The 17986-nt window shown below is 41.2% G+C and overlaps 1 protein-coding gene across 1 annotated transcript in view; it reads left to right on the top strand.

Annotated features, from left to right (window-relative positions):
• Positions 1-4294: 4294 nt before the first annotated feature.
• Positions 4295-17986, top strand: part of PRKCZ (protein kinase C zeta) — a 41891-nt gene continuing 28199 nt past the window's right edge. The window contains exons 1-5 of the mRNA XM_009095563.4: positions 4295-4514; positions 5261-5449; positions 9112-9233; positions 11075-11164; positions 11542-11592. Coding sequence (XP_009093811.1) covers positions 5379-5449; positions 9112-9233; positions 11075-11164; positions 11542-11592 — 334 coding nt within the window. The 5' untranslated portion in view covers positions 4295-4514; positions 5261-5378. The remainder of the gene's footprint in view (positions 4515-5260; positions 5450-9111; positions 9234-11074; positions 11165-11541; positions 11593-17986) is intronic.

Here is a 17986-nt window from a genome sequence, read left to right as displayed (position 1 = left end):
GGTTCTACATTTTCTTTATCAATTGCAGTGCACACAGTATTATAAAATCAAACAGGTTGTTTAAATATCCTGAAAAGGTAAATACAGAAGCACAAAGGTTTGTGTTTAGTTGCTTTTAAAGATGTGTAGTTTGGGCTACTCATAGAATTCTTTCTCCTCCTGGCTAATGAGGTGTCAACAAGAGAGTCAGCTTCTGGTTGCTTCTATCTTATATAAGACAGACAAGTAAGGGAGGTGTTGGCTTAAAATAGGCTCGAAACATTATTCATTTTGTCTATTTTAACACAGGCTAGAAAAACACTAATATTCAAGCCAGCAAGAAAATCTACAAAGAATTGCCATGGTGATTTTTGATATTATGTAGAATATCTGCTTTACTCCAGTTTATGTTCAAATATATTAATGCTTTGCCTTATTATTTTTATCCAAACTTTGTGGCATCTGGCCCAAATTCATTCCCACTGCACCCAAGGATTTCACTGCCAGTTATTTCAATGGAAACAATATCTAGTCTCTTCCTTGGCAAAAGAAGAGAGTAAGTAGGCTGGAGAGCAGCCTGCACATGCTGCTGGTTTGATCTGCTGAAGAGACATTCTATGGGGAGGCATTTTTATTCTAAAGTGATACAGAATTGGTTACTCACACTTCACATGCACTTCGAGATATAAGCTGTCTCAATTTCTTTGTTGTTTAGTCCACAGTGTGAAAGCACCATTCTAATCCCTACTAAATCTTTAAAACCTTGGGAACTTGAAAGGTCTTAATATAGCTGAAGATTTTGAGTCATGGATTCAAGTACTAACAAGACACCTGTCTTCTGTCGAGGTGAAATTAGTGCCCTTTTTTTGCAACAATTGTCTGGAAAAAGTAGCTGCCATTACGATGTTTTCATTGGAGTTTGGGAGGGAGGCGTTTTCTGGTCAGCCTTGTCAGAAACAGACAAGTACCTCGCGTCTGATGGCTCAAGCTGTACTTTAGATTAATGAAATCTTTAACCCAAAGACTTTTTTTTTCCCTTTAAACTGATTTTTAAATCAGTTCTCAACACCCTGAAGCACTAAATAAAGCCGTACGACTCGTAGGCATCCTCTGCACACCCGTGATTCCCAGCGAGTTGCCTGAGAATCTCTTGCCATCTGCTGGAAACGTGCGGATGTACATCCTGAAAGGAATTTACATCAGTGCCGGGAAATAATGGAGAATATTCGGGGAACTCATAACTTTGAGTCAAAAAACAATTCACATCAGACTCCCAGGCTGCAGCAGTTGGACTGCCATCATTAGATTCTTGAATAAATCACATTTTCGCTGATACAGATAATCTGTGGCATGACTGGATGCTGAGGTTGAATGTAGAATTTCACAGATTGCTTCAGATCACTGCTCTTAAAAGATCTGATATGAAAATATTCTAACGGTGGTTTTTAAAAGAACTATAATTTTAGAGATCTCATTTACACCTGGGATAAAACTAAACTAAACTAAACTAAACTAATAACCTGTAGGAGCCCATCAGTTCTTCAAATCTAAAAGTAGCTGACAGAAATATTGCAACTTTTAAGTTGAAGATGGATTGGTAGATGACAAAAGTGCCTACCATCAGGAAAAAAAAAAGGGGGGGAAAAAAGGAATACACTGAGGATTTACAACTTGTGTTTCAAACCTGTTACAACCTTGTCAGCTAATGCACAGAGCAAAGCCAAGGTCCTCTCCAAATCTGCCACCTGCCTAGAAGTGGGAAGCATCTATTGAGAAATTCAACTGTTTAAACAGTCTTGTCATGTAAGAAATACAAACCAACCAAAACAAGACTTCGAAAGCATGGACAGTAAGTAAACAACTACAAAATTTCTCTGCAAGACGTAAAAATATTATGGTTGAGATTTTTTTTCATCAAGCACCGAACATATACCTGAGCTTTTCTCCTTGGTAAGTTGTGCTAGAATAAAAAACAGCAATAAACCACACAAAACTTCAGATCACAGTTCTGAAGAACCTTTTATCTCCCAATCCAACAGCTCAAGGAGCTGAAGCATTTAATTGACATGGAGATCAAAGACTACCTTGACCTGAAAGAATTATGTTTGTAGATCTACCTTACATAATGTTCTCCATTTTAAGCAGAGAAATTTGGAACATATGAAGATTTAAGGACCCACTTTGAAACCAAATTGAGAGTTCCCAATAAGATAAAATTAGCAGTGGACACACAAATAATTCTATTAAAGACTAATAAATGAAGCCATGGGGTGCATTTCCTTGGTGTCAGAGAAAACATCTCAACTGATGGGAATACATTTTCCCATTTTACTGCTAATTAAATTAGTGCCAATCATTATTTATTTGTATTTTGGAAGATTGTAGAAACACTAAAAGAAGCCTCAGGGCTACACTGCTGCCAACTGTCCAACTCACAAACCCCAAAAGCCCCACAAACATGCTGAGAAAGTTCTAAATGTGCCTGAAAAAACTTGAGGTAGGTGTACACATGGAATAGCAGAACACTAAAGACCAATTATTTTTTTTTCCTTTTCAAAATACAAATCATGACCACCCAACTCTAGGTAGCTCAAAAAAAAAAAAAAAACCCCACCAAAAACTAAAAACATAATAGTTTTGTCTCCCTGTTTTGTTTTATTTTTCAAATGTGGTGGGTCATGTTTCCCAATGGTGGGTATCAAGAAAAGCCCCAAAGCAACTCTTTTGCTTGGATAGCTGATTTGCTTAGAAAAGTTTTAAAGTACATAAGGAAACCAGCTGTTTGGGCAGGATGAGCAGCATTTCCACTAGAGGACTCTCTGAGTTCACCATCCCAGCTTTCTGTGAGGAAAACACAGGAGATCCTGATTCCTTCACACTTTGGAAGCAAAATATCAAAGCATCATTAGGGAAAAACATCCAAACCCAACATTACAAAGCATTAAACATGTCCCAAACTGTCTCTTGTGGAACTCTGGTTGCTCCACCACTAATATATTGCTTTTTTCTCTTGTCTGGCCAGTCTGATATTATTTCCTCTTTATTTTCTCAGCTGTGATTTTCCTGCTTTAGCCACTTTGAGTGGCCCCTCCCTGGGCTGGATGCTGGATTGACACTCACCGGACATCACTGCTGGGGCTTCCTGCTGAGATTTCCTGGGAAGCAGCTCTGGCAGCTCCGGGGGAGGCAGGCAGGGCCTGCCCCATCACACCTGTCCCTTCAGCACCTGGCCTTTATCCCCTCAGCACCTCTCCCCTCAGAACATGTCCCCTCCAACTCTGTCCCCTCACATCAGTCACATCCAGGTCCCCTCAGGACCTCTCCTCAGTCCCCAGTCCCCTCACACCAGTCTCTTTACATCAGTATCCTGTCACACCTGGCCCCTCACACCTGTCCCCTGTCCCCTCATACCTCACACCTGTCCCTTGTACCCTCAGCATTGTCCTCTCTCCCTCACACCAGTCCCCTCACACCTGGTCTCCCTTACATGTCCCCTAGCCCCTCAACACTGTCCCCTCACACATCCCGTTCCCTTATACCAGTCCCCTGACACCTGTCTCCTCAGCACTGTCCCCTCACACCTGTCTGCTTAGCACAGTCCCCTCAGCACAGTCCCCTCAGCGCTGTCCCCTCAGCGCTGCCCCCTCACAGCAGACTCCTCGGTACTCAGCACTGTCCCCTCAGCGTTGTCCCCTCACACCTGCCCGCTCAGTGCAGTCCCCTCAGCACTGTCCCCTCACATCTGTCCCCTCAGAACTGTCCCCTCGAGAGTCCCTTCAGCACTGTCCCCTCAGCGCTGTCCCCTCAGCGCTGCCCCCTCACAGCAGACTCCTCGGTACTCAGCACTGTCCCCTCAGCGTTGTCCCCTCACACCTGCCCGCTCAGCGCATTCCCCTCAGCGCAGTCCCCTCACATCTGTCCCCTCACACCTGCCCGCTCAGTGAAGTCCCTTCAGCACTGTCCCCTCACACCTGTCCCCTCCGAACTGCCCCTCGAGAGTCCCCTCAGCACTGTCCCCTCACACCTGTCCCCCCCCCCTCCCCGCTCCCTCAGCCGCCGCTCCCTGCAGCGCCGCGCTCCCATTGGCTGCAGGTGTACCCCGCCGCCCCCCCGCCCGCTCTGGTTGGCCGGGACGCTCCGGCTCCCCAGGTAACGGTTCCCGCTCTGCCATTGGCGGCGGGGAGGTGGGACCCGGGCGGGGATTGGCTCTCCATTGGCTGCTGCTCCCGCCCTCAGACCGCCATGTTGCCGCGGGCGCGGGGCGCTGAGCCTGGACAGCGGCTGAGGGGCGCGGGGGCCACCTGGGGCGGGACTTGAGGGGGCACCTGAGGGGACAGCGCGGCTCCTCCGCCGGCCGCCGCCGCCGCTCCCCGCCGGGGCACCGCCAGCAGGGAGGCAAAGTCCGCTTCGAAACTTCCTTGCGGGACTTTGAGCAACTTGAGGCCGCGGAGGTGTAGCCGGGCAGGGCTCGGGGAGCGGCTCCTGTGCGCCGCGGGGCCCCTCTGTGTGGGGTGGGACCGTGGCGGTCGGAGCAGGTAGGAGCCCGGACGGTCCCGGTGGAGACCGCTCCGTCCGGGGAACTGCGGCGCCAGCTCGTCCCGAGCGACGGTGCCGCGTCCCGGCCGCTCCCCGCAGGCCGGGGCTGAGGGAGGACCCGGGTGGGCGGGAGGGGCCGCGTGTTCCCCTGAGCCCCCGGGAGGGTTCGGGAGTCTCCGCTGCCCCGGTACCTGTGGCCCGGCTTGTCCGGACAGCGGGGTTAGGGGCGTGTCTGGATACACACATTCGTGAGTGAAGTGGTAGTTTGGAATATCCAAACAGGATGTTTGTCAGGCTCCAATCATAAAGGTATGCTAAATTGCCCCTCGGAGTTCCTCTGCTGGTTCTCTTGGGTAAATTTGTAGCTGATAGTAATTGACTGCAATGTTTTATTTACAGAAAAAAATCTATTTTTAGTTACTTGATTCTTTGGGAGAAAAGGGTAAGATGCTGTGTTGATGAATAAGTAAAAACTTCTGCGGAGTATTTCAGCCAGGAGGGAGCTGTTGGATGATTTTTAAGAAAGCATCCTCAAATACTTGGGATATTTCTGTAAAGCTAAATCGTACAGGGTATTTTTAACCAATCTTACTTAATTTCTATGCAGGTCAATGGTCTTACACATTTTCCTTTTGATTTTTTTGCTGTTCTGTGTAAAGCTATTTGTGTTTCTAAAATTTGACACGACTCATTTGTTCAGCAGTGTGTGTATATTCATCAATGTTCTGGTTTTTTATCTGTGCAGCTGGATTGAGAATCATCTGGAGCAGAAACACATTTCACATGTGAAGCTCTTCAGAATCTGTCTTGAATCAACTTATTTCTGCATACTTAGAATTTGATATAGCTGCTAAATACAGACCATGCCTAGCAGAATGGGCTCAAAAATTGATCTGAACAAAGACTTCATCAGAGTAAAAACACACTACAGTGGGTAAGTCAGTGTGTCCTTTCCTCTGTGTTGTGACCTGTCTATTTTTGAAGTGTATTGAGCAGGAGTTCGTGGTCTGACCTAGTGATAAAGTAACCAGGGCTTTGGTGGATTTGTAATTAATGTCAGATCAGGCAGGTAACTTCTGAGCTATTAAAATACCAGTCAGACTCCTGCAGCATGCTGATCAAGAAGAAAAGTTAATTTATTCTTCTCTTAGAAGGGGAGAAAATGTGCATAACTGACAAACCCACAGTTATTGTGGGTTGATGGGTGATTGATTTCCGTGGTCACAGCCAGGTTAGATCCATCTCCTGCCCCCAGATGCAGTCATTACATTTTATCTTGTCTGTCATCAGAGTGTCATGGTCCCTTATGACTTCACTCAGTTGACAGTAGAAACAGGAAGGTTTTATTGCAGCAACATGAAATTTGAATTTTCAGGTATGTTTAATCTTATTGGCTTGCTGCCACTCTGAGGACCTTGGGAAATAATGTTGCTTTAGTCTCTCCTGCCTTCCTTCAAGGCCTGAGTTTAAGGCATTTGAGGAGTTAAATATTTGGCCCAAGTAGATCCTGAAGTTGATTGGAAGTATTTAGACTGAACTCGTTGGCATTTAATAAGTGACTTGAGTGATCATTTCTGATGTTTTAACTGCTAAATAAGTAAATGTAGCTACCACTGTGCATGTTCTTATATTATGGTGTAGAAAAATGCTGGTTTGAATTAAATGTGATGTAGTTATGAAAGTCACTTCACAAATTTATTGAAAACAAAATGCTTTTGTTTTAAACTTACCTACTTAGCAATGCCATGTAGTTTAAGGTGCTGAGTTTAGAGTTCTGGAGCAGTTGAGTTAATGTGGTAATGCAATGGGAGAGCTGCCTCAGCTCTGTGGGGAAGGCACTACAAGCACCAGTAGAACTGGGTGTAAATAATTTGGGGAGGCTTCTGGCAGGTAGTGTTGGTATAAAGTGAAAGCAGTGTGTCTGTGGAACTTGTCTGTGCACAGCTGGGGGAGGTGATAATAATTGTGTCAATCTTAGAAGTCAAGTAATTATTATTACCATGTTTTACAATAAAGTGCTGTAGTTTTTCCTGCAACACTACATTCAGTCTTTTGCATGAGCTGGGAAGTCTACAGAAGTCAGTTTACAGACAAGAATTCCAAGCTCTATGAATTTTGTTTTTGTTCTGCTGATCAAATTGTGTGAGGTAAAACCTACTCTTTTTGGCATTACAGCCTCTATAAGTGACCATCTCAGTATCTCCACTGCAGTACTGCACTCAGCTTTTGAACAAATTTGCCAGACTGCAGGAAATCATTGATGCTGGGCAACTTCAGAATTAGGGACTAACTGCTGAAATGAAAATAATAGTACAGATGCCATGTTGAAATGCCTGTTAGAAATGTGAGCATGAGGAAGTTTAAAACATGTGAGTGTTGAGTGTATCTCTGGAGGCTGAGTATCTCAGGTATTCCTGTTTCTGGGTGTGACAGAGTTCCTAACATAGCGCAGTAGAAATCACTGCCAGAGTAGATTACAAAAGAAAAACTAAGAACCAAGAATTACACAACTTGCCTCTGGTTTATACCTGGTTACTTGAAATCCCTGGAACAGAGCAGTGATGCAGTCTTGCTTTGCTGTGTGTTATCTTGGCTCTGAGAGATGACATGTTTGATCTGTCACTGGAATTATTTCTCTTGCTGTAACTGCTCATACAGAACTTACTGATCATTAGCTCTTCTTATTACTGTGTAGTGTCCACTTTCAAATATTTTTTTAAAGTGTCCCATTGGATTGTTTAGTGATAAACAAGGAAGGGTTTTTACTTCCCTGTGCCCTGATTGCCTGATGTGGCTGTAGAGATGTTAAGATTAAATACAGTAAATCTCAAAGGAACATGGACATCATGGATATGAAGTTCATTAATTTACTTGTAGAATGACATCTGTTGTAATAATTTTAACAATTCCTTGTGGGCCTTTGAGCTGATTCAAGGCTGATTAGTAGCTGTCAGTTTTATTTGGAGTTTATAGGGAGTGTAGTAGTGTTGTCTTACAGTGTATTTTCAGTTTTTGAATTTTATTTGGATACTTGTGAAAGTGTGATTGTCCATGGTTACCACAGATTTACTGCTGCCTGATTTCACCAGTGGCTCGTGGTGGCAGTGCATTAAATAATGAACTTTTAAATAATGAGCATTAAATAAATGCATCTGTTGGTGCCCTTATCTTGGGATAAGGCATTGCACCAGCCCTCAAACATTGCTGTGAGAACCAGTTTGGTCTCTTACTTTCATAAATGCATAAAACATGACTTCTTTGATAGGGAAATGTTCTTAAACTCAACCTCACCTGACAGCTCTGTGTTGTGGATCATATGGATGTACAGCTTGGCAGGCAGCAAATGTATTTCTTTTGCTGTTATGAAGAATTATTAAGTTGCTGCTCTTTAAGTGCACTACAAAGTATAGATTAAAGATACACTTGAAAAGGTAGCAGTGCTTTAATCTGAATTTGAAACAGTCCAGTTCTTTAAGATGATTGGTTTACAGCTTTGCTTATAGTAATTTTTCTCAGCAAAGGCAAAATGGCAAGTTATTAATGCATATCACTTAAAATGTAAGTTGTGGAGTTTAAGTTTCTTATTTCAGTGTAGTACTGTTCAAGTGCTGGCTGAAAGACATAAGTAGGCAGAATATGTTGTATAACATTTTTTCTAAAATGACTTGTCACATAGTATGGAAACAGGAAAATCATCTCAGTCATGTTGGACAACTTCTGATATATTTGCTGTATTACACTAAGAGGGGAAAGAATTACACATGCCAGTAACCATTAACTACAAAACAGTTCACTAATTGTCCTCTGGAAGGTTTTGAAGGCAGTGGAATGATTTAAGATCATCTCCTGTTTCTTTTTACACTTATTAATTGGTTTCTCAGAGTCAGTTACTTGAAAAATATTTTTAAAATAGTAGAAAGTCTTGTTTGTACCATCAGATTTTTTTTGGTGTAATCTTTTTTCCTTTTTCAGTATTTGATCTGCTTTGAACTTTTGGACTTCCATTATATCAAAAGTTATTGTCACAAATTCCTGAGATAATGTATTGTTTACAGAGAGAGTTCAGTATTGGGTTCATGTTCTCTAAACACTACAAAGGTAGAGTGTAAGATGCAGAATTTGAGTAAGATTTTACCTGAATTTTCCTGTAATTACATCTTTTGAGAATTCACCTAATCAAAGGTTCCTCTCAAACAATATAGTGGATGTGAGGTAAAGCCTCTGTTTTAAAGGATTTTACAAGAATTGAGATTTTATTTATCTCCTGATGGAAGAAGCACCTGGATTAAAAAAAATAATTATTATGAAAGCTTCTGGTTTGTTTTTTAACAACACTTCAAGTGCTGATAATTATAATAAGGGAGCTTGGCTCACCCGAGTAAACATGCATTAAAGAGGGGTAATTAACACATTTATTTCCTCCACACTGAAGTATTTTTAAGTTAAGCACTGTGAGGTGCAATCCTGCTGGCACAGTGGGAGTGTTTTCTATGAGGAATGCTCATTCTGTATGTTCTGCAGCTTGGTGTCCGTAGGTGGAACTGTTGGAATATGCAGGTATTTTCTGCTAAAAGCTGATGTTTTCATCTTCTGCAGGGACATCCTGATAACAAACTTGGATGCATCAATGAGCTATGCTGAGCTCTGTGATGAAGTGCATGAGATGTGTAACTTGCAGCAGGAACAGCCAATTACCCTCAAGTGGATTGATGATGAAGGTATTGGACTGAAATACTTCTCCGGGTTTGCTGTTCACTGTGGTACAGAGAAGGGGCATTGAGGAACTTGTATAAACAAATATCATACTGTGGAGGTTTTTGTTTCTAAATGCCTGACTGCAGAGCTCTGTCCCAGAGCAGGAAGCTTGCAGAAATGAAACTTAAGACATCAGGGTTGATTGCAGTAGTGCCTGAATTCTCTTCTACAGAAGCACCTGGTCAAAGCCAGGGCCTGCAAAACTAGAACTGAATACAGAAAGGTGGAAAAATACCAGACTGGTTTGGCTAATAGTTTTAATGTGTTTTGGTTTTTTAAATAGCTCTCTTAGCTGATAGTGTTGTTTGAGTAAATGGAATTTAAAAGTCCTGACCTTGGAAGGAGGTAGCTGGTAGTCAAAGACAACTCAGCCCTTTTTAAGACACCAAGGACAAGTATTAATACTTCTAAGTTTTACTCTTTATATTTTGAATACTAAGAAGGGCAGAGGCTCCTGTACCAACCTCAGTTTAATGGTGGTGTAATAAGAAGTAACCTGATCAGAAGGCCATGGAAGATAATTACATTGCCTGTGCTTAGCTGGTTGAACTGCATGCCTGCTAATAAAGGAATATTATGGCAAGGAAAAAGAACCCCGAGTTTTGAGTTGGAGGATTCTAAGACAGGAATTCTGTTAAGTGTTTCTTGGTTGGGCTCTCTATTGCATTGGCTTTTTAAAGTTGACTTAAATTAAAAAGAATTTATTTAGTCTCTGTTCTAGTGAGTATTCTCCTCTAGTCTTGGTTAAATACCTGTACAACCTTTCTCTGGTTCCTGGGTCTCAGTGGTTGAGTTTCAGCCAATCTGCTGTGTTGGCTGTTACTGATCCTCCTGGGTTTTGTGAGTTATCCTATTTCTGCATGCAAGTGTTTCCACTTATTGCCACATGGAATTTCAGTTCATTTGACTGATTGCACAAACAGATGTTCTCTTTGAACTAACTAAAAGCAAACAATTGCCGATGGCTTAATGAATAAACAAAACCTACCAAGAGATGAAGAAAATAGATTTTCTGTTGGGCTTTTATAGTGTTTCTTTAGTGTTTCTTTGTTTTTGACACGATCCAAAAGGTTTGAACTATGAATAGCTCACTCATGATAAAATCCTGTAAACATACAAGGAATATGGATTGTTGATTTGCAGTACAAATCATTCTTTTGTCTTTCATGTTGCGTTATTGCTGCATTTATAGATCATCAACAGCAGTAGCCTACAAAGAGAGGTAGCTGGGCCCAGGATTCATAATTTTACAAAATAAGAACATTTTTTAAAAATAAGAAATTAAAGTTCAAATGTTGCTTGACACTGGTGTCATCACTTGGCCTGGATATCATAAGGTCACCTGTCACCTAAGGTGTGCTGCAGGAAGGTGGCTGCTCCACAAAGGGACAGGGGTTCAGAGTGACACCTTTGCTCCTTTGCTGGCTCTCAATGCATTGTGACGTACTGTACTTTACGTGTGTCTGCTTAAGTGGATTTATGGATTAATTATCCAGTTTTAACAAAAATAACCTTCCCAAGGTAATGCTGATAATGTGACCACAAGCAGACATCAAAAAAATGGGGGGGAGATCTTTAGGCATATCTGTTCACTTTCATTCTCTTGTTATCCTATAGGATAGTTCTGTCTACTCAGTTTTGATGAAATTGGAAGGAATAATTGTTTTGTTCCATTTTGGCTTTGATCAAAATGCCAGCTTAATATCAAGTGATTGAAAGAAAGGCAATACCTGCAGCTGGTACATTTTTTACTAATTGAAAAATTTCAGTGGTAAATGTGCCTGTGTGTTGCTTTCTTTGTCAGGTGACCCCTGTACCATCTCATCTCAGATGGAGCTGGAGGAAGCATTCCGTTTGTACTGTCAGAACAGAGACCAAGGGCTGATCATTCATGGCAAGTATTGCACAGTTCAGGAACCCCTGTGTGTCTGATAATCCCAACAGCTGCTTAAGTGCCAGGCTGGAATGACTCCCTTGCCTGTCAAGTATCCTTTGTGTAGCTGCTGCCCTGGAGTTTGATGCTGAGGAAGGAAGTGGAGCTCAAAGCTGGAACTGTGCAGGAGGCTTTGAGTTCAGCACTGCACAGATTTGTTCATGCTTCACTCCAGTATGAGCTCCTGCCAGTCTAGAACCAAATTTTGATTGCATCATTTCTCATGTAGAATTATTTAAAGGCTTCCAAAAACTGTCTGTGTGTAAATATATTCAAGAATCAAGGAGAGGGTACTACTGAGAATTTTTTACCTTAAAAATCTGATGTTTTTGTTTTAGTTTTCCCAAGTACTCCAGAGAAACCCGGCATGCCTTGTCCAGGAGAAGATCGTGAGTACTAAAATGTTCTCCAATTCTAGCTAAACTTTTTTTTTTTGGTCACATGGAAAAGAAATATATTAAAGGATTTTCATAATCTAGTGCTATATATGTGTGTTTCTGTTTTGTTTTCTTAAAAGAATGCGAAATGTTTTACATTTTGTCAACAGACAAATTGCATAAATCAGTGTTGCAGCAGTGTTTTAATGTTTCTGAGGATTAATGCTGGTTTTTGTTGTTGATACATTCAGAGGAAGAGACAACAGGATTTTAGATGCCTATTTGAATGTAGGCCTTTGCTTTTTTTGTGGTTCTTTTGGTTTTTTAACTTTCAGAGAAAAGAAATCATGTGCTGAAGAAGGAGATACAGCCATTTTAATAAAAAGGTTATTAATCTCCATAAAAATAATCCTGTGAGAGGTAGATAAACCTCCAGAGGAAGGACACATAATTGATATGGTTTACCTGTATTTGTAATAACCTGAACTGCACAGGGATAAAAGGATTAAATAGCTGTATAGTCAGCTCTCATTACAGAGGGGTGGCATCAGGACTTTGGTTCATATCTTGGTAAATGTTAAGGAAAGGAGTGGAAATAATTGGGTGCCAAAAGGTACCAGATGATGCTTGGCTGCTCACAAGAGTATAAAAAAAAGCTAACTGAGGAATTTGAAGGACCTTTGCTCTTCTCTTTGAGAAATATGAGCGGAGATAAAACTAATTGCTGATAAGAGCAAGTAGTACATACTAGGAGAAGAGTACTTGGTTGATGAGGATTTACTCTGACAGACTGGCTAAAGATGAGTAGTGCACTGGTAATAGTTGTGAATGCTATTTTTAATCAGAGAAAGAATGCTAATATGCTAATAAGTTACCTATGGAGAACTTCTATGAGGATGGAGAGAGGTGAAATAAATACCAAGAAGTTAGAGTTCAAATATGATTTTCTACATTTAACTACATCTAACTACAGTAGATGAAGGGTTGACTGTAAAAACCAGGTAAGTTTTCATGTTGATTAGGTTATTAAAATTGTCTTTTAGAAAAGAAAAAAAAGAAGTAAATGTACAACAATAATTCCTTTAATTTTCTGAACAAGGACAGCAGATAAAGGCTCTTCTACTGTGATTAGAAGAGTTAAAGAAATTATCCCTGAGACACCTAATTTAGTGAACTCATTAAAGGTGTAGATATTCTAATAGGAAAGTTTTTTGTGTTAATTTGTTTGAAGTTTGAGTTCTCTCAAGCCACGAGATGAGCTGCAGAAAGCACAGCTGAGAGTGGCTCAGCTGACCTGGTTATTGTGTCTGTAGGGTATTTCTCCCTCCATGGTTTTACAGGTCACGTTGAATCACACTCAGATTGTTTAAAAATCCTGTTTAGTTGGATGTGCTTGAGAAGGGATCTCTGGTCAGGTTTCTCATGGTTTCATGAATTAATTTGATGCACATTACCTGTTTGCATCTGTGGGGCCTGCATGGAAATTGGGCCTACTGGCCTAGGTATAACTATTTTATGCAACAGGGCTATTAAATTGTATTTAAATTGTAATTTATCGTAGACTAATACATTCAGTATTGTTGCTTGTTAGCCAAAGGCCCACAACAAATATCTGCATTGCACTTGGACTGTAAGGGAATGTTAGTGGAATTGGTAATACAGTTTATTTAAGGAACTATTTATTTTGTCAGGACTGAAATATTTGCTTTGCTTCAGAAAATATTAATCCTGTTTAAATTTCTTATTTTGTGTCTTTATTGCTGCAGTTATGTTCATAGGAAATCCCTTTAAAAGTGAGAATATTATGTAATATATGGATATGTTTTCTGGAGCATCACGTTTGCACTATAAAGGAGCTTATGTGTTTGCCTCAGGTTTTTTCCAGAGACAAAGAAATAGTGAAGTAGTTGGTCTATCCAAAATGAGCTTCTACTTAAATTAGCAGTTCTAAGTGTGGATTGCTCCTTTGTTACAGGACTACAGACAGTTTGAAATGGAGTTTTTAAATAAAACTATTCAATTGTGAAATAATTGCATTTCCAATCTGTTGCTCAGATGTCTCCATGTTAGGTTATGGAGTGGCTCTTTCCAATAGTTTGTGGTCTTCTGAAGTGGAAATCTCTGTTTCTGTAGGATTGTAGGGTTTTTCTTTCCAGCTCCTTCAGAACAATAATACTTTGGAAGAAGAGTGCAGGAATACAGACTGGAGGGTTTGCATTTATGTTGAAATTTAATTATAGAGTTGCTACCTATCCTCACCTTTGTTAAATTGATATGGTTTTGAGATTGTACCAGCCAGCAAAGCTTGAAATAAAAGCCTGTAATGCATTAATGAAATAAACCACATGCCTAATATTTCAATTCCATTTGCATGACTTAAGGAAAGTTATTTCTGTGCTTGAAGAACCTTTGTTCTTATATTGATGTGGTGCTGTCTGTGAGACAGAATTTGCAGAGTCTCCAGCATCTGCATTTGTATTGTCTCTGCTGAATTTCTGTGCTTGTTGTTGGAGCCAGCCCCAGCTCCCAGAGTAAGAGCACAGCTGTGGTTACGAGCAGCCCCTCTCCCTGAGCTGGCTGTGCTGGCAGTGCTGCTGGGAGGTGACAGCGTTGCTGAAACGTCTCCCATCCCTTCCCAGACACTGAATGTGACCTCTCCTGGGCGTTCCCAGCATCTGCTGGACTGGAGCCTTGGGTGCTCGATCAGGGTTTCCTGATAAAGATGGCAGACTTTTAGACCAGTCCTGCATTTCACTTTTACTTTTGCAGTGGCTGAGCAGTTCTTTCAGAATGGAATAAACAAGGTTGTTTCAGAGGCGTTCGGTGTGTTCTCTCCTGTGCCTCGAGGTGCCAGCGCGCCTGACAGCGCGTGTGGATCCCAGCAGCTGATTGGCAGCTTTATAACTTAGTTATTGGAGTCTCAGCTTATTTACCCTGACAGATCTTGATCTGATTTATCACTCTTGGTGCTGCAGTGCATTGTGTAACACGGCACGTCCAGCTGAACAATTCCCATCGATTTGTAGGACTTCCCTAACGGAATTGCCGGCTTTATCAGAGAAATACTTGTTTTGGTGACATCAGCTCCTTGACATCCATGCCATGTTTTAGTTGTGCCTCAGCTGCTAGCTACAGCCTCTCAAGGGAGCCAGTACCACCCGTGCCTGGATACATGAGGCAGAGATGTGAAAGGGAGAGACGGGGGTAACCAGTCTTCCATTAAATATTTGCTCTTAATGTTCGAGCTGATCCTGCCTATTGTCCTTGGTGTCTAATGGTATTCACACAGCGGCATCCGTGGAATAAAGGGAAAATGTTTCATTTCATACCTACTACATTGTAAAGAATTCCATGCTGAAGAGGCTAAAGAATAAAACCCAGTGAGTAATGCATGCTTTTTCTGTAGATTTTGTGTCATCATTGTGGTTGCTGTTGTGAGCGGCGGGCACTGACGCGGGCTGTGTGTACGTGTGCTGCAGGAGAGGAGAGAACTCAGCATTTTGGTTATGGTACAGTCGCTGTGCCTGCCACCCTCCTTTGCAGCCATGGATTGTTACAAATGCAGAGATTCCTGCTGCCTCTGTGCGTAGGGATGTGGCTGAGAGACCTCCTGGAAATACTGATAAAATTGCATTGAAAGGACTCCTGGGGAATGTATTTTAGGAGGAGAGGAACGGAAGAGTGAGTGATGCTGCTGCTGCTAATATTGGAGATTAATGAAGGAAATGTATCCCAAAAACCCTGACGGTATGTGCTCAGGGCCTGTTTATTGTAGGATTGCTGATGTAGAGGCTAACCATTTAGGAGCATCATTTTCTGAGGCCTTTTTGTTGAATTTTGCTTAGTGGATTGTCTTGATGGCTGTTTTTAATTGTGAAATACTTGTTTTGAATTAAGGGTTACTTAGTTTCTAATATTGTCAGAACAAACTGTGCTAGTTCACTTCTGCTTTACAAATAGATCTGTGTATTTAATATTAAAATTCATCTTGGGTTTGGATAGCTAGTGCCAGCAAATTTTAGGGTTGTTTTGCTGTTGGCTTCGTTAAATAGGAGAATGCAGACTAGGAAACCTTTAAATTAATTAACAGAAGAGAATGGATGTGTTTTAAATGTTTTAGCACTTATTACGTTAGTGTGATAATTTTTGTTATCTAATATTTCTGGCTGATTTTGCTGCCTTATTTTTTTTGTAATGATTACACTGTGTTGTGCATGTCTCCTGTGCTCTTTGTTTATCTGCTCAGTATTTTAGCATTAGGTGTTTGGACTTCATTTTCCCCCCAAGCCATCTTCCTTGAAAATTTCATCATAGGCTTGAGTAAAGGTATCGTAGTAACCTAATTGTTGTTGTGGGCTTTTTATTTTAGGTATAGATATTTGATTTTGCCTTATGTCCTGCCTGATACTGTGAAATAGCTTTAAAAGGCTTCTTGCTGGAGTAGTGTGGCCTGTAAATATTTTTCTAGCTCATAAGGCAGGTTTTTCCCTTCATTTGTTACTGTATTGGCAGCAGTGATTAGGTTATTCAGAGCACGTGAACCAATTTAATCCCCCAATGAAGAAAAGAACTATTGCCACCATAGAGACTGTTCTGAAGATGTAGATTGGATTGCACTGGATAATTAGGCAATTTTGAAACTGCTAGTAACCCTCTCCTGGATTTTAGTAATTGAACTGGGGGGGAGGGAGGGAGGGACTGTACTATTTTAATGTAAGATATTTTCGCTTAGGATTCAAAAATAGCTGTGTCATAGTTTCTCAAGAATACCTGAAATTTCTTCCTCTGTCTTAACTGCACCACATTTGTGTCATATGTAACATATTTGAAAAAGAGACAGATTGTGAGGCAGCATAAGTTACTGAGAACAGAATTGTAGTTAAAGGTCTGGTTTGCTTATAATAATCTCATGATTTTTAATTCTAAATAATCTCAGCACTTTTCTTAGCTATGAAATGTCCAATGAAGAATAAAGGACTGGACCTTGCTTTTTGTAATTCAGGCATGAAATTATAAAGCACAAATCTGATTGTGGGTTTGAGATCTGCTCTTAATTAAAGGTGCTGGGTGTCTTAGCAGATGTTTGTGTTACAATTTATAAACTATAGACTAAAACCACAATGGACTAAGGACTGCATGGGCTGATTTTTAAGGTGTCGTAGCAAATAGTCTGTGTTGTTTTTTTTCTTTATTCCACTTCCCCCTTCCTAGCTGATACTCAGGATGTAGTATATTAAATGCAGAAAGGATGTCACCTGGTTTCAGAAAGCTTCTCTTTGATGTAATGTCTAGTTCCTCTACCTGTGTTATGTCTCATATCTTCTTATAAATTGGTAAATCCACTCTTGATATTCAGGCACTTGGGTAACTGAATGGGCAAGGAGGTGGTGAAGCCTTTTGATTTTGCTGGAATTAGTGAATATTTGTGGGCCTGCTAAACCCCAGTTAGGCCTGTGTGTTTCAGTAGCTTGAAGAGCTGTTTAATATGTAACCTCCTCATTTATACAGCCAAGGTTAATGATATATTGTTATTCTTGGGTTCTGTGTAATACTTTTGGAAATTAGTTGCTCTATGCAAGTTCTGGTTTTTTATGTTGAACTGAGCCCCAGGATTCACAGCAGAGGCTGCAGGGCAGGTATATGGGCTCTTCAGCATTGATCTCCTGGATTTTGGAGTTGCTGTGAGAAACCAGATTGTGGGTGAGATTCTGCTGCTCATTTGGAGTGGAGAGCACCAGCAGCAAACCTTGGGAGGCTCTGAGAGCAGTTGTAGCCTCTGAGGGCTTGCAGTAGTACAAGTCTGGGTGGTAAATAAAGCAAAAAGCAGCAAACTTGAGGCTTGCTGACAGGGTGGCTCCCAGGAGAGGCTCAGGAGAGCCCTGAGCACTGGCAGGGAGAGAAGGGTGACAGACTGTGCAGTTCATCCTGAAACCACATGGGGAAGGAGCTGCCATGGGAGTGGAAAAAGGCAAAACTGATCTTCTCAATATTGACCAGAAAGTGCCTCATTTGTAACTCGAGTTCCATTGCTGTTTCTCCTGCATCTGTTAGGGCTTGTCCTTGAATTGTTAGCTGGGGATGTGTTTAAAAGGAAACCAGAAGCTATTTCAAGGCAGTACTCCAGGATTTTACTATGGCCTTTATTTTCACAATAAATTACTACTGCTGCTAATGCTATTCTATGCTTCTTCCAATAATTTATATTCTTTTCTAGTGCTCTTTGGTCAAGCAGTGCTGGTGCTCTGTGACTGGCACAAAACTCCCTGTTCTTTACTTTGTCAACTCTGATCCAAAGTTACTGAACTTTAATTTCAATTTCATTCCAAGCACATGTTTTGGAAACTTTTGGTAGTTCTGTGATGAGCAGCTTCATGTGCAGTAGCACTTTGCAGTACAAGTAGAATTG

This window comes from Serinus canaria, chromosome 21, assembly GCF_022539315.1.
Source record: "Serinus canaria isolate serCan28SL12 chromosome 21, serCan2020, whole genome shotgun sequence".
Taxonomy (NCBI): Eukaryota; Metazoa; Chordata; class Aves; order Passeriformes; family Fringillidae; genus Serinus; species Serinus canaria.
The sequence above is the reverse complement of the archived record's forward strand: the minus strand, read 5'-3'. Positions and strand labels throughout refer to the sequence as shown.